Consider the following 16,793-nt stretch of genomic DNA (forward strand, 5'->3'; position numbering starts at 1 on the left):
CCGACAGGAAGACGCGTCCGCGATCGCTGAGCAATTCTTGGGGTGGACCATGCCGCAGGATGAATCGGCGAAGCAGGAATGATGCAACATCGCGCGCTGTAGCTGCTGGAAGAGCGGCGGTTTCAGCGTATCGGGTAAGGTGATCTACTGCCACAATGGCTCAGCGGTTACCAGCCGACGTCAGCGGAAGTGGTCCATACAAATCGATGCCAACGCGCCCGAACGGTTGGGTAGGGCAGGGTAGAGGCTGCAGGCCAGCTGGCGAGAGGTGGGGTGGAGATTTTCGGCGCTGGCAGTCGGGGCATGAACGAACAAACTTTTGAATGTAGTTGTACATTCCTCGCCAGTAGTAGCGTCGTCGGAGGCGCTGGTAGGTTTTGAAAAGTCCCGAATGCGCACACTGTGGATCAGAGTGGAACGATGCGCAGATTTCAGAACGCAGGGTTCAAGGTACAACTAATAACCACTGGCGGCCGTCAGAGGTGTAATTGCGTCGATGAAGCAGGTCGTCGCGAATGGCGAAATGGCGAGCTTGACGGCGCAGTGCACGAGTGGTTGGCTGCGATGACGGATCAGCAAGGCAGTCTAGGATGGAGGCAATCCAGGGGTCCTTGCGCTGCTCAGAAGCGATGGTCCCAATGTCGACGGAAGAGACGTCAAGCTGGGATAGTGCGCAGCAGGCATTGTCGTCTGGAAAGGGAGAACGTGAGAGGGCGTCAGCATCAGCATGCTGGCGTACGTTGCGGTACAGTACGCGGATATCGTAATCCTGTAAGCGAAGCGCCCAGCTGGCGAGACGGCCTGAGGGATCCTTCAATGACGACAGCCAGCATAGTGCATGGTGGTCCGTGACGACATCAAATTGGCGACCATACAAATAGGGCCGGAACTTGGTAAGCGCCCAGATGATCGTCAGACATTCTTTTTCCGTGACGGTGTAATTGGTCTCGGCTTTAGTAAGCATACGGCTGGCATATGCCACAACATATTCAGGAAACCCTTCTTTGCGCTGTGCTAAGACAGCGCCGAGGCCAACACCGCTGGCATCTGTGTGTACCTCAATAGGTGCCGTTGGATCGTAGTGGCGCAAAATGGGAGGAGACGTCAGTAAACGACGGAGCTTAGTGAACGCCTCGTCGCACTCGGACGACCACGAATGGAGAGGTCCGTTGCTGCCAAGGAGCTTCGTCAGGGGTGATATGACGGCGGCGAAATTGCGAATGAAGCGCCTGAAGTAGGAACACAAACCTACAAAACTGCGCAGTTCTTTGACGGACGTCGGTTTAGGAAATTCAGCTACGGCACGAAGTTTGGCTGGATCGGGGAGGATTCCATCCTTCGAGACGACATAACCTAGTATCATGAGCTGCCGCGCTGCAAATCGGCACTTCTTTAGGTTCAGTTGAAGGCCAGCGTTCGCTAAGCAAGTCAAAACATGCCGTAGGCGTTGAAGGTGCGTGGTGAAGTCAGAGGCAAAAACAACAACGTCGTCGAGATAACATAAGCACGTGTGCCACTTCAAACCGCGGAGGACTGTGTCCATCATGCGTTCAAAAGTTGCTGGCGCATTACAAAGTCCAAACGGCATGACGTTAAATTCGTATAAGCCGTCGGGTGTGACAAAGGCTGTCTTCGGCCTATCGACGTCAGCCATGGGTACTTGCCAATAGCCGGAGCGTAAATCTAGAGATGAAAAGAATTCTGCTCCTTGTAGGCTATCGATAGCGTCATCAATTCGCGGCAGCGGGTATACATCTTTGCGAGTGATCTTGTTCAGGCGGCGATAGTCTACACAGAACCGTACCGAGCCGTCTTTTTTCGTAACAAGGACGACAGGGGATGCCCATGGACTGTTCGAGGGTCTGATCACTTCGCGGCGAAGCATATCGTCCACTTGCTCATTAATCACGCGACGTTCCGTGGCCGAGACGCGATATGGTCGTTGCCGCAATGGCGGTTGGGAGCCAGTGTCAATATGGTGCGTGACAGCAGACGCCCGGCCCAAGGAAGGTCGCTCGACATCAAAAGAAGAACGAAATTCTTCTAAGATGCGCAGAAGCTGCGAACGCTGAGGTGGGGTGAGGCCATCGGCAATAGATGAATCGAACACACCTGTGGGCAAAGGGTCGGACGTCGCGAGAGAACCGAGCGTGTTGTAACAGGCGCAGGACGTGTCGTCGGGAACATCCGTAATTTGTACGGCGTCGATCACTTCCACGTGGCCAAGACATTCGCCTTGAAGCAGCATCACAGGGTATGAGAAGGGGTTATAGACAAAAATAGCTGTGGAGCCCTGTTTGACGTTCACAATCGCAAAAGGCAGCAGCAGACGTTTTCAAGTGTAAAAGCGGCCTGATGAAGAAAGTAGTGCGATGGCGTCAGAGAGGCTGCTGCAATGCATTGATACAATCACTGACGAGTTGGGAGGAACGTTGGTGTCGTGTCTGACGAGTAGTTTGTTTGCAAAAGAAGCATTATCGGCAAGCGTCATATCTGAGATCGGCGACAGTTCTAGTTCGGCCCGTGCGCAATGAATGACGGCATCGTGAAGGGCGAGAAAGTCCCACCCCAGGATAACTTCGTGGGAGCACGAGGAAATCACAATAAATTCGACGGCGTATACAACGTCCTCGATGAGAACACGAGCGGTGCACGCCGCAATCGGGTGAATACGCTGTGCGCCTGCTGTGCGGAGGGAGAATCCAGCAATGGGCGTCGTAACCTTTCGAAGGAAGCGACAAAGCTTTGCGTCCATAACTGATACAGCGGCTCCGGTATCCACGAGGGCATATGTGCGCACACCGTCAACTAACACGTCTATCACATTGGTCGGGCTACGTTGAGGACTTCCGCGTTTCGACGGCGTCGCAGCCCTTGCCTCATGGACTGCGACAATTAGTTTTCCTCATCCCGAGCTTCGGGACGAGGCCGCATCGGTGATGGGGAGCGTCGGCGTGGAGAAGTTGAGCGGCGGATGTTGGCGGACCGGCGGAATGGTGGTGACGCAGCCCGAGGTTCGTCGTCGTAATAAGGGCGCGGAGAACCCGCCATAGAACTTGGCCCATAAGGTGTAGCGCTAGGTGACTGCACGCGACTACAGTAGCGTGCGACGTGGCCTGCATAGCCGCACGCAAAACATATTGGTCGATTGTCCGCTGTACGCCACCGAGTCGTTGCGGCAGGTCCCATCCATGTGGAAGGACGCGTTGGACGTGGCGCCTGGTGAAGTGATTGCATAGCAGGCTGTTGTCGGGGCATAGCGAGGACTTCGGCGTACGTGAGAGGTCCCCGTTGAGGGAGTTGTTGAGGCTGGGTGACGACTTCCGCGTAGCTGAGTGGCACAGCCGTCGGCATCTGTTGGGGCCTGGCCATGACTTCGGCGTAGCTGTGAGGCGCAGCCACAGGAACACGCTGGTGGTGCTCAGGCAAAACCTCGTGCAGTTCTTGCGCTATGACGCGGCGAAGCGGAGGCGCAAAACTTGGCGTAGGCGCGTGTACCGACTGCGGCTGTGCAAAATCCATCAACGAGAGTTGCCGGGCAACTTCCTCGCGGACGAACGCCTTCATTTCTGCGAGCAACGCTGCCTGGGTGGACATGGCAGCCAAACCAGCGAGGTGTTCGTCACGCGGTAGAGATCGACGGGTCAGTGACCGCTGCCTGCGGAGTTCTTCATAGCTCTGGCACAGTGTGACAATTTCAGCCACAGAGCGTGGACTTTTGGCCAGCAACATGTTAAAGGCGTCGTCTTCTATGCCCTTCAGTATGTTTCGGATTCGATCAGACTCCGCCATGGTCGAATCGACTTTCCTGCATAGATCCAGGACATCTTCGATATAACTGGTGAATGTTTCGCCTGGCTGTTGAGCTCGTTCTCGCAAACGTTGCTCGGCACGCAGCTTGCGAACAGCAGGGCGACCAAATACATCGGCGAGGGAAGTCTTAAATTCCGACCATGTCTGGAACTCTGCTTGATGGTTGTTATACCACAGGCTGGCCACTCCAGCGAGGTAGAACAGAACACGGCTCAATTTGGCTGCTTCATCCCACTTGTTATGGTCGCCTACCCTGTCGTACGCCGTGAGCCATTCGTCCACGTCAGTGTCGTCCGCTCCAGTGTAGATAGGAGGGTCGCGATGACGAGGCACCCCGGAACACGCAGTGGGTGCAGGAGGAGGCGTTTGCTGGGAGGCGTCTTGGGGCATGGTAGATGGTAGGGTACGGGACCGGAGTTCCAGGATGATCGTCTGAGGTTACCCCGCACCTCCACCAATTCTAAAGGTGTTTATTTGGCAGAGCTCGGGAGCGGCGCAACGTCGACGGGCAGGGCAGTCACAGCTTCCAAGCACGAGAGCCGTTGCTCAGCAGGAGCGCTCGACCCACTAGCGTTTAGAGCCAGTAGCGCTGAACCCACTAGCGTCTCTTCTACAATCTCTTCGCTACATCTGCTGTATCCGTTGGTCTTTCACTCCGCTACATTTATGCCTGTCCCGAAATTTAATGTACACGAAATCGCTAAACTTTCGGCGTGTACCTTCAGAGGTATGTTAACAGGGGTTTTAAGAAAGGAAATAAATCTTCGTTCCAGGACTTGGAACAGCGCAGCAAGGAACTTGGCATCGACACTATCGGCGTCAGGGTGACTTCGCTCGAAGACGTGCTCGTCCAGGTCGGCGAAGAGCACCACGATGCGAGGCAATTTGAGATCGGAGAGCAGCATGGCTCCATGTTTGCTATCAAGGGTAAGTTCTCACGTTCACTCTTCGCTAAAATAAGAACACGAGCAACTTAAGCACGCTCCGTGCACTATCCGTGCGACAGTAGTACCGTGGTACTACGCACCATGGGGGACGAGAAACTGGGCGAATCGACTGGCTACAGTGGCGACTGACTGGAGCATGCCATTTTGCAGCAGCGCAGGAACTATGCTAGACGGCCATAGTGAAATTTTTCCGTGGATTGTTGGCTCGTATTGGATACTTGAGCGGAAATCTAATTCCCGGTAGGCTGTCGCTTTTGCATCCCGCTTGCCAGAACGCACTCACTGCGGCCGGGCGTCGAATGTGTGACCTTGTGCTGGGAAGCAGAACTTCCTGACACGAAAGTCTCGGTTGAATCGCGAAGCTCTACGTGAGTGCGCCAAGTGAGTGTGTTCAGAGCGACGAGTATATCGTACGTTTAAATTGAGCCACCGGATCACGTTCGAGCACTCGAAGCTCAAAGCGACCTTTCGAACGCACCGAAGTTCGTCCTTCTTAAGTTGGTTGCTCGCTCCATTATTTCAGGCCACCAGCCCTGTCCACGAGTTTCCACGAATTCTGCCGACAGCACTGCAGTTCTGTTTTTTAAGGGGTATCAAGAAGTGGTGTGGTCTCAGGATTGCACAAACAGTTTAGAGAAGGCGGGGGCTGATAGCTGCTGTTAATAGTTGTTGTGCTCAAGTACGAGTCATTAGAATCAGCAGAGTATTTAACTTCCTCCCTTCGTGCTCTCAATAATCCTCCCCCACGATGCAATAAGCGGTCGACATTGCCACGCTCATCTGTTGTGAGAAATTGCCGGCAATTACGGCAGACATTAGAACCAGCTGGTGAAGATTTAAATAGCAACGAAGCTGTGGCATACGGCCCTCAGAAGGAAGCGCGCAAGGGCTCTCAAACGAAATTGCACCTTTTTGCGTCGTGCAGTTTGTTTAAAGTATTTGCAGGAAAAAAGTGCGGTGCGCAGTAATCTGCGCACCGCATTTATTATTATTTCTTTTTTTGCAATTTACAAATTCCGTGAGGGGCCTCTTCATGCCCGAAAGCATTTCGTAGCCGTTATCCGCTATGTTTCGTTGTCCGCCATGGAATAAATATGTTTTCAAGTTATGGTGGAAAACTAGACGGGGCAACAAATTTAAGCATCCACAGGAAAGGGGCCGTGTTTCATTGCTTTTGCAATAAATAATTTATGCAAGCGCTCCAAACCGTTATACATGTGCCCAATGAACCGCGTAAAGTGTGTGCATGCAATACTATAGGCGAATAAATATCTGACACCCATTTATTTACAAGCAACAAGGGTTACGATAGGGCTGATGTGTCCGCAAACCTTTAAGCGCCTGTGTTGGTCGCAGTGTTTGCCATAAATCACTGCGTCGATACAAAGCGTTATAGAAGCGCTTTACACCCATATTTTTACAGATTCGTGCTAGTATGTCATGCCACGCCGAGGTTAAATTTACAGGAATCACGGGTACTGTGTTTTGGTGTACCATGCGGAAGTAAGTTTACGGACGTGTGTCTTTTTGTGGCGTCTATCTGATATCGCGCTACCACAATGAACTGGCCCACGGAAGAGAATGGTCGCTGCGGTGTTGCAGACGACCTAGTGAAGGTCATGGCCACCACAGTGTCCGAGAATCCGGGCCTGCTGACACAGATGTGGGCCGTGCTTGCCAAGCGCGCCACGTGCATCTGGCGCGAGAAGAAGCAGTCGCTCTTGAGCTGGCTGCTGCCTCCGCTGCTGCTGACGGTGCTCTTCCAGTTTGAGTACATGGCGCTGCGCCGCAGCAACTGGGACGTCGAGCGGGTATCCGACACGCTCGCCTTCACGTTCCCCGACGTGGTGCACTATGCGCAGGTATGTTGCACCTCCTGTCCCCATGACTACCGCGCTCGGCTTCTAAAAGCCGTTTGCGTGCACAAGAACGATACATCTAATTAAACAGTGAAAGGTTGCAAGTAATAGGGCAAATTGTGCACGCGCTGTGCCACGCATAAGGTATGCACAGATGTCTTTTATTTCAGTAGGGTCTATAGTCAACACGAGCGCGCAGCTTAAATTGTGCGACCCCCGATGTAAATCGTTAATCAGTGCGCCGTACAGCCAAATATGCGCTCGATGCTCTGCAGGAATACACACTTAGGAGTCGTATTTGTCAGTGTCGACACTTGGTTCTTAAAGGATGCAGAATCTGGTCTCCATTAGCAGAAACCCAGCAGCTCATATGTAAGTCATAGAAGCCTGGGTCACGTCACAAACCGCCCGTACAATCCGAAGCCACGCGTTGCCAACTGTCGTGGATCAGCACTATCATTCACTCAAACGGTACAGGTCATGATTCAGTTCCGGCAGGTATGTGTGATATTCTCCGAATCTGATGAATTCATCTTTTTGACTCATTATATACCACTGGATTTCAGAATTTTACACTGTTAGCCAAATGAATGTGCGTCTCGCAAAGTATCATACACAAATGACCGAAGAAATTACATGATGACAACGACGTTGATGAAAACTACCAGTGATAATACTCTTTTATGTTACACCTCTGACGTACGTGTATTCGACAATATCAGCATATCTGTCGAATATCTTGTCACATTATGAGCACATGTCACTGGAGCGTGCTCACGTTGTGAAGGCGGTACTTCCAGATGATGATGATGGGGGGAGACTGCTATTGATTCCGCCTCTTTCCTATCCTTCACTTCCTGTGTCACCCACACTGCGGCATTCCGGACGGCTTGGTTGGAATGATTGCATTCACGAGCATTAGTCCAAGGCTCCTAGGCTAACGTGTACGCCATCAAGCCCAAATAATGCTATGGCAGGGCCGTCCTGAAGCAGTAAGGAACTGGTATAATGGCTAGATACATTTTCTTCCCCATGCCGACACTGAAATGCCGAACATATAACGGCATCCGTGATATAGCAGACATGCGCTCAGGCCATGCCAATGAAGATGGTACAAGGCAGAACTCGAGCGGGTACCTATGAATTAGACTAGCTATCAATATCTGTGGCGGTAAAACGTATTTGATTTCTATTTGGATGTCTTACAGGGATACGTGCAAATCAAGCACCCGAAGGATGGAAAGTTCTTCTACGACTACATACTGCCCCAGCTGAGCGCAAGCTCCTATTTCCTGCAAACCGTCGATCCAGACATGGATGTTACCGAAAAGGCTCTTAGTATATCGAAATGGAACCTGCGTTACTATATATTTGGCGTGCACTACGGATTTCAGTTTCTAGACGAAAACAGGTAAAATATGTATATATTTTTTTAACGTGCCGTTTTGAATCTGTTTCTGGGAAGAACGTTTTGCCTACTTTCAGAGTGTGAAAGCGAGAGCCCCTAAGTATGTTTTGAGGGTTTATTGCAGGCGTGGTGCTTTAAGAGTGATTGCCACGCTCCCTTTTAGTAATCAGATATGCACAGCTCATGAAGGTCACCTCCCCTACACATGCCAATGGTTCACGAAGCTGTTCACTATCTACAACTTAACGACAATTAGTCATAAGGGGCTAAATAAAGGGAGATAAGCTGTTTGCCAACATGCGATGTAAGACTGAACATACCGCTCTGAATATACCCCAGTGCGTACATTTGAAATGCATCAGGTTCCTCCCCGTAGATGCTGCTGATAGGCAGCGTTTGGATTCGAGTAGTTTCAAGACATCAACTTGCAGGCGTCAGCCGACTGACTGCCCCCAACGAGCGGCAAAACGAAACATCACTGGGGTGGATGGTGCTTCTCCCCTGCCGAAAGGCGTTCCGATAGAAAAGCTTACTCCGAAGATTACATATTGCAACTTGCGTTTCCTGTTAGTGCGACAGCTTTATGGACAGCGAAATGAGGCGTGTATGTACGTGTCCTCCTGTACGTCTTTTCCAGGGAAGCGAGTTTCAAGAACATAAGCCACCGAAGCTCCATGGCAGCGGCTGCTCCGAGTCGCAGGGAAATTGCGGAGCTGCGCACAATTTGAAAAAGTCAAATGCTGGGATAAGGCAGTGGCGTGATGCGCTGTAGATAAAGCAAGGAAAGGAGGCGTGGCGCAAGGAAGGGGCACAGCTTATCAAGCGGCGTTAACTACGAAATGTTTTCGTTATTTTGCAGGATGTCGCCATGCACGAGTAGATCGTCCGCGGAAAGGTCGCAGCAATTGTAAGAGGCTGTGCTGGTTTACCAACACTTGCACCTAACTGCATGTCAAGGAGGGAGGGGGTAATTTGCTATTTAATATCCTGGTCGCAGTGCACGGGTTGTAAAAGGGGTGAAAGGATTCGTAGCAATTGGAGGAATTGTCAGCCGTCTCAGTAATTTCAAGGACGAGAAGCAATCAGTACAGTTTGGTTTTCTGTTGCTTTTGCTATGATAGGAGATTTGCGTGATCCATAGCCACATCTGTTCGCTGATTTATGGGACATTTAAATCGCGGCGGGCTCGAGCCCTCTTAGCGACTCAACCTGCTTCTAAAAGCAGACTGCTCAGCTTTTTTAGGCTTGTAGCGCTGCTCAGAAAGAGCAAAAAGGAAAGTGGAAGGGGTAATGAAAGGGAACGGAGAAGAGATTAAGCGCTCTAGACTCGGATCTAGACTTGCCACTCACTTTAACATATCTCTAATAGTAGGTACTCAGTCCAAGAGCCGCACATACTTTCGCCTACTCATTTGCAAGACATCAATCATGGTTCTTTTACTAATACTAAAGCCGTATCTAAGATTCTCCGGCAGCCGTGTCTACCGTAGTAAGGAATAACATTCGATCAAGCAGGAATGCCAACTTAATGAAGCGAGCATCTAAGAAGCTATATTATCTTCGTCGTTCAAAATCTTCGTCTTTAAACACCTTCTTACATTATACATACATCATATATGTAGCTGACGTGTGGCATATTTTCTTCGATCAGTAGAGCATTGAGTAAGAACGGTCACCGGGAAAGTCCGGGTGTAGGAGCGAATCAACACACACACACACACACACACACGCACACGCACACGCACACACACACACGCACGCACACAAATGAACGCTACAAGCGCTCCTTAAGTTACAACGTAAAAAAACGTGCTTGAGCTAGTAATGTGCTACACAAAAACACGGAACCGGGTCAATTTGATTACGTTCTTCATGCGTCAAACAATGGACACGGGCCGACAAGGGACGAGTCTGTTCGTGTTCGTGTCTGTTCTGTGCGCAGTTACACTATGAAACAAGCTTCGGATTCGCGTTTGTTGGTAAACGGAAGCTAAGAACAAAAATTCAGTTTTACATATATGCATAATATGCGAAGCAATGACGGCCCGTAAGTTACCAGCATATTGTCTTCCATCCGTTTATTTGTCGCACGTAGTCCGTATTACGTAGTCCGTATTAGGTTCCTGCATTACTGCAGAATCTTTTCATTCATGGCAAATAATGCTCGTTAGGTTCAATGTTAGGACTGTGTCTCGAGGCGTGCTGAGTTGCATCTTTTATGAAATTTCCTTTTTTTTTACTTTCTGTAACCGTGGTGTTATCGGGCTTTAGTTTGAGACTAAGGTTACGTTTTCCATACACAGACAAGAAACTTCGTAAAAGCGACGTTTTCCCTATGTAAACGTGAGAACACTGGGAATCATGTTCAGTATGTGGCGCTCTCTCTATGAGAACGCATTTCTCTTAACGCATTTCAGTGGACTAGGCAACCTCTCTTAACCGAAATTGGGCAATATGGGGAAGCATTGGAAAGAAGAGATGTTAGTGCATCTCGCAAACTACGTACTACCGTGCATCCACGGGAAGTAAGTAGAGCGGTATGACGAGAACAAAAAGAAAAGCGACGCAAGTGTATTTTACGATTTTGTATACAAGATCACTTCATTTTTTGTGAAAAGAACGGTTTCTCCTAAACCAAAGTTCTAGTACAAGACGAACATACGTCCCCCTCATGCAACATGATCTTCCGGGGGTTTTGCTTTCCTGAACTCAATTTTCCCGCACAGGTTTCTTTGTCCCTTCTCTGCAGGACGCATTATATGGCATCCTGTGCTATAGTGGGCAAACGGGAGTGAAAATTTGAATTTGGTGTGCAGAACACGATTCCCGAAGTGGTAGGTGAACGTTTTGGATAGTCATTATTTTATTGCAAACAGCATACCGTCGCGAGTTAATCAATTTACCTGCCTTAACTAAATGCATGCTTTCAGCACGTGTCACCAACACAGACACAAAGAAGGTATTGTGGCTCACTGGGCGGCATGAGCTGAAGTTGATGTTAGCGGCGAATATGAGTCCGGACGTGAGTTCGTTGAAAGGCCTAGTGAACTCAAATATGCGAGGATTCCGAAAGCTACATTGTTTCTTTACACGAATTCCCAATACAAGAAATGGTTCTCTGCTAGTCAACCTACCATGATAGGTACCAAACCTGGAGGAGTGACTTCAAAACTTTAATGGTGTCGTACACGTATTGCCAACACCGGAAACTGTGATTGACTCTTCGCAGTATCACGGCATTATTTAGCAGAAGGCGTGGCTGTGAAGCCAAGCAAATGGTTGCTTTATTTTGTAGGATGATATAGGCCGCCAATGGAAACCGACTCGGGCAACGTATAACACCCGAACTCTCTCTAGGGAAGCTAGCTTAGCAGGACTCTTTGAGGAGCTATCAAGCATTGTTTGGGAAATCAGAAGAGCGGCTGAGGCTTATACAGTGCTGACTAAGGGCCACGTCCTCTGCTATGGAGGACTTCCAGATAAGAAGCATACGGGGCAGAGTTCCTAATCCGTTAGGACATAGCGGGAAACATTGACGAATCCTACAACATCAATGAAAGGGTAGCAGTAGTCGTAATAAAACTTAATAAGAGGTATAGATTAAAACTAGTACAAGGCTACGCTCCAACCTCCAGTCATGATGGTGGTGATCGAAATAGATCAGTTTACGAAGATGTTGAATTAGGGATGAGAGAAGCACAAACTCAGTACACTGTAGTAATGGGCGACTTCAATGCAAAATGGGGAAAAAGCAGACTGGTGAACAAGCAATTGACAACTACGGCGTCAATTCCAGGAACGCTAGAGGAGAGATGCTGGTAGGATTTGCATGAAGGAACAAGTTGCGAATAATGAACACCTTCTTCAGAAAGCGTAGCAGCAGAAAGTAGACCTGGAAAAGCTCTAATGGTAAAACAAGAAATCCATTTCATACTTCGCCGATCCCAGCCTAGTGCACGATGTAGAAGTGTTAGGTAGGGTAAAGTGCAGTGATCATAGGTTAGTGAGGTCTAGGGTCGATTCATCTCAATTTGAAGAGAGGAGAAAAAGTGATCAAGAAGAAACAGGCCAACCTAGACGCAGTAAGGGTAAAAGCAGACCCATTCAGGTGTGTGCTTGCAAACAAATATGCAGCCGTAGAAGAGAGAGATGAAGATGACATAGAGGTAATGAATTAAACCGTAACTAGGCTGGCTTCAGAAGCAGCAGTTGAAGTGGCAGGTAAGGCACCAAGGCAACAAGTAGGTAAGCTGTCCCAAGTAACGAAGGACATAATAAAGAAAAGATAAAGTATGACAGTGTCCAACTCTAGAGATTAGATAGAATACGCGGAACTGTCAAAACTGATCAACAAGGATAAAATAAGGGATATTCAAAACTATTAGGTAAGAAATACTGAGGAAGCAGTAAAAAAAATGGACGCAGCAAGAAATCGGTGAGAAAAAAACGCGGCCGTTGACAAGCCAATATATATGCACTGAAAGGTAAGCAGGGTAATATCAGCAATGTTGAAAATATAGTAGAAGCAGCGGAAAAATTCTATCATGACCTGTGCAATACCCAGAGCAATCACGATACCTCCATTCGGAGCAGTAATGAACAGCTTACAGAGGCTCATTCTATGAGAGGAAGTTATAAGGGCATTGCAAGACATGAAACTGGTATAAGCGGCTGAAGATGGAATAACAGTCGATTTAATCAAAGATGGAGGAGACATCATGCTTGATAAGCTAGCAGCCCTCCATACGAACTGTCTCGTGACTTCCAGTTTTAGAGAACTGGAAGAATGCCGACATTATAATAATACACAAAAAGTAGACGTTAAACAATTGAACAATTATAGGCAATTATTTTAGAATAAGGGCAACACTTCAGTCAACCGAGAGAACAGGCAGGTTTCAGGAAGGGATACTCTACAATGGATCACATCCATGTCATCTATCAGGTAATCGAGAAATCCGCAGAGTACAATCAGCCTCGCTATACGGCTTTCATAGATTGCGAAAAGGCATTTGATTCAGTAAAGATTCCAGCAGCCATAGAGGCATTACGTAATCAAGGAGTACAGGACGCTTACGGAAATCTCTTGGAAAGTATCTAAAGAGATTGCACAGCTACCTTAACTCTCCACAAGAAAAGTAGAAATACACCTAAAAAGATAGGGGCCAGACAAGGAGATACAATCTCTCCAATGCTATTCACTGCGTGCTTGGAAGAAATATTGAAGCTATTAAGCTGCGAAGGCTTAGAAGTAAGGGATCAGCGGCGAATATATCTCAGCAACCTTCGGTTTGCAGATAACATTGTCCTTTTCAGCAACACTGGGGACGAGTAACCCTAACAGTGAGTATAAGAGGGGTTGAATATTAATATGTAGAAGACAAAGATAATGATCAATAGACTGGCAGGGGAGCAAGAGTTCAGGATCGCCAGTGAGCCTCTAGAGTCTGTGAAGGAGTTCATTTACCCGCAGGTCAATTCCTCTCAGGGAACCCTGATCATAAAAAGGAAATTTACAGAAGAATAAAAATGGCTTGGAGCGCATACAGCAGACATTGTCAGATCCTGACTGGAAGCTTACCATTATCATTAAAAAGAAAGCTGTACAATCGATGCATTCTACAGGTGCTAACATATGGGGCAGAAACTTTGAAGACTGACAAACGAGCTCAAAAACAAGTTAAAGACCGCGCAAAGAGCGATGGAAGGAAGACTGTTAGGCGCAACGTTAGGAGACCTGAAGAGAGCGGTGTGGATCAGAGAGCAAAAGGAGATAGCCGATATTGTATTTGACATTAAGAAAAAAAGATCGAGCTGGACAAGTTATGTAATGTGTAGGTTAGATAACCGGTGGACCCATAGCGTTACAGAATGGGTGCCAAGAGAAGGGAAGCGCAGTCTAGAACGGCAGAAGAATAGGTGGGGCGGTGAAGTTAGGAAATTCGCAGGCGCTAGTTGGAATCGGTCGGCGCAGTACTGGGATAATTCGAAACCGCAGGGAGAGGCCTTCCTTTTTCAGTGGACATTAAATAGGCTGATGATGATGATGATTCCTTCAGCACAAGTGCCAAATATTGCAAACTACGTGTAGTATTCGTCTGATGCTCTGACACGTAGGACGAGTGCTGATGGCTCCCCTTCCACCGCAGTCTAGTTCAAGTGTCTGGTTTGAACGACACAGTTATCTGTACCTGCGACATCTCATCGCCCTCCCTTACATATAACAAGGTTTAATTTTGTTTTTTCTGTTTGTTTCGTTGTCTGTGGGAGTAGCCCAACGGAAAGAATTGGCACCAAATTCTTCCCACGCCGCCACGAATGCACTCGTTTCCTCGCGTGCGTGAACCTGAACGTCGGCTTGTCGATATCGGTTACTCTCGGTGCATGCCGGCATGCTTGCACGGCGAGTCTGACAGTCAAATTCAAAATGGAACCTAGTCTGATCGAAAAGAATCATGAAAAAAAAACTGTCACCCACCAAGAGGAACAACCATAAAACTCAAGTTTTGGTCACGGCACAAAACCGTTGTTCACAATGAACGGTCCCTAATTCTTCACAGCGATTCCGCGATTCCTTCACCTTGCCAGAAGTCAGTTATGTTTTTTTCAGACATGCTTGAAGTTTCACTGGCTTGTCCTCGAGTTTGGTTACTGCTCATCTGTAGGAGCATCAGCAGTGGGTAAAGGCTCGGATAAGACTCGCTTAAGAGGGTTGTACAGCACCACGCTAGAGTGTAGCTCTCAATTGCAGCATGATCCTCCTTTAGATTACTGAATACGCAGCTATGTCACCTTGGAGTAAATAATAATGTGGTTGCAATATGTCGTGCATCATAGAGAACATGCACAGAAAAATGTTATTGAAACGGGCTCATCGGATAGTTGGTACTATCCCCGTAAATTCAAACGCGAACAATTTGGACACTACTCCAGTGCGTTGTTCCGTTTCATGTTGACCAAGGCTTGTGTAACAGTGGCTTATTTCAGACTCCAAAGAGACCGACTTGGACTACTACGTGCTTAGAAACCGGCTACCGAGGGGGATTACACGTCCCATTTCCATGTCATTACGTGTAAAGTACAGGAGTTCTCATACAGATGTGTAACGTACAGGAGTCCGCGCTTCGATTTATGTTGATGATACATGTTCATGCTTACGCAACCGAACAGACCATGAAATGAAACAAGTCATGGGAAGGGATTCGACGAAGTTAGGTGCTCGCTCACGAACTAGTTGAGGGAGCACTTGACCAGTCGTCTCATTCTGCTCGCTTGCCTAGCGTGGTTGCTTTGTTTCCTTATCGGTTGCTCCTTTTCGTAATCAGTTGCTTAGCTATGCCGAGATGTTGTTAGCTCGTAGCTCGTGCGATGCTATTGTACACGATCGGCCTACCATGGTAGGTAGACCACGTTCAGCAAGTTGGTAATTGATGATTTGTGCACTGTGCTCATAAAGACGTGAACGAAAAGAATGCCACAAGCGCGCAATGCCATGCACATGTGTCATTCTTCATTTTGCATATCGTCCTTGCATGCGATGTACGTAGAGCATGGGTGTTTATGCATCAGCTAGATACTTAAATATTGCTCACAAGGCAAGGGCCACTGTCCCAGCCGCGCTCCTCAATGGCTGTGGCCAAAGAGCTCCAAACGCTGCTTTACTCTGCATTGCCGCGCAGTGTTGACCACGTCGTGTTTGTCTTCCCAGTACCATTCTGTGGTACAACGGCGATATCCCGCACTGCGCGCTGATCATCACAACGATGTACAACATGGCGCGCCTGAAATACCTCACCGGCATCCATGACGCCGTTATTCGCTTTCAAGTGAAGCAGCTGGACTACGGCTCCAAGGTGGCGGAGGACGAGAACGTGAAGAGCCAGAACACGTACCGTGACCTGCTACCCAAGGTGCTGCGGTCCATCTTCCTGCCGTTGGCATCTAGCCTCATGTGCAGCAACTTTGTGCTGCTGCCGATTGCCGAAAGGGTGCAGGAGGTGGGTCGCTTAACGCGTTCTGTTCAAATATAAGCCACTGCAACGCGAACGCAAATCTCAGACATAAGGCGTAGACGAGAGCCACGTGGCGTGCTTCGACTTTCATTGCTAAACGACGAGCGGTAAAAGTGAGTAGAAAGAATGCAATATTGGAGAGAAGTACGGAATGGATTCAGGCCAGAGCGACACTTAGCGGATCGTAGCGTTGTGCTAAGTGGTTAGTTCAGTGATTAATCGCTGTCACGCTTTACATTAAGGATGCTTGAATAATAGTAAATGGGGCTCTCTTTACACACGTAAGGTGCATCTGCTGCCACAAACGGTTTTTGGGCCCACGACATAGCGGTACTAGCGAAACTGCAGATAATTTATAGAGGCTCACGCACAAGTGCGGCCTGTCCGGACAGGCCGCCATTGGAATATGAACCTGGCAACGTTTAACGCTAGAACGTTATCTAGTGAGGCGAGCCTAGCAGTGCTATTGGAGGAATTAGAGGTAAGTAAATGGGATATCATAGGGCTCAGTGAAGTTAGGAGGCCAAAAGAAGCATATACAGTGCTAAAAAGCGGGCGCGTCCTGTGCTGCCGGGGCTTAGCGGAGAGACGAGAAGTAGGAGTCGGATTCCTGATTAATAAGAATATAGCTGGTAACGTACAGGAATTCTGTAACATTAACGAGAGGGTGACAGGCCTTGTTGTGAAACTTAATAAGAGGTACAAAATGAAGGTTGTACAGGTCTACGCCCCTACATCCAGTCATGATGACCAG

General features: G+C 48.5%; 1 protein-coding gene across 5 annotated transcripts in view; it reads left to right on the forward strand.

Moving 5' to 3' along the window:
- The window catches only part of LOC142572856 (phospholipid-transporting ATPase ABCA3-like), a 111,249-nt gene that overhangs the window by 55,612 nt on the left and 38,844 nt on the right, over positions 1-16,793 (forward strand). For all 5 annotated transcript variants that reach the window (XM_075682260.1, XM_075682261.1, XM_075682262.1 and 2 more), the window contains 4 exons: positions 4,587-4,740; positions 6,363-6,622; positions 7,828-8,030; positions 15,736-16,024. In XM_075682260.1, coding sequence (XP_075538375.1) covers positions 4,587-4,740; positions 6,363-6,622; positions 7,828-8,030; positions 15,736-16,024 — 906 coding nt within the window. The remainder of the gene's footprint in view (positions 1-4,586; positions 4,741-6,362; positions 6,623-7,827; positions 8,031-15,735; positions 16,025-16,793) is intronic.

Source organism: Dermacentor variabilis, chromosome 2 (assembly GCF_050947875.1).
Source record: "Dermacentor variabilis isolate Ectoservices chromosome 2, ASM5094787v1, whole genome shotgun sequence".
NCBI classification, from domain to species: domain Eukaryota; kingdom Metazoa; phylum Arthropoda; class Arachnida; order Ixodida; family Ixodidae; genus Dermacentor; species Dermacentor variabilis.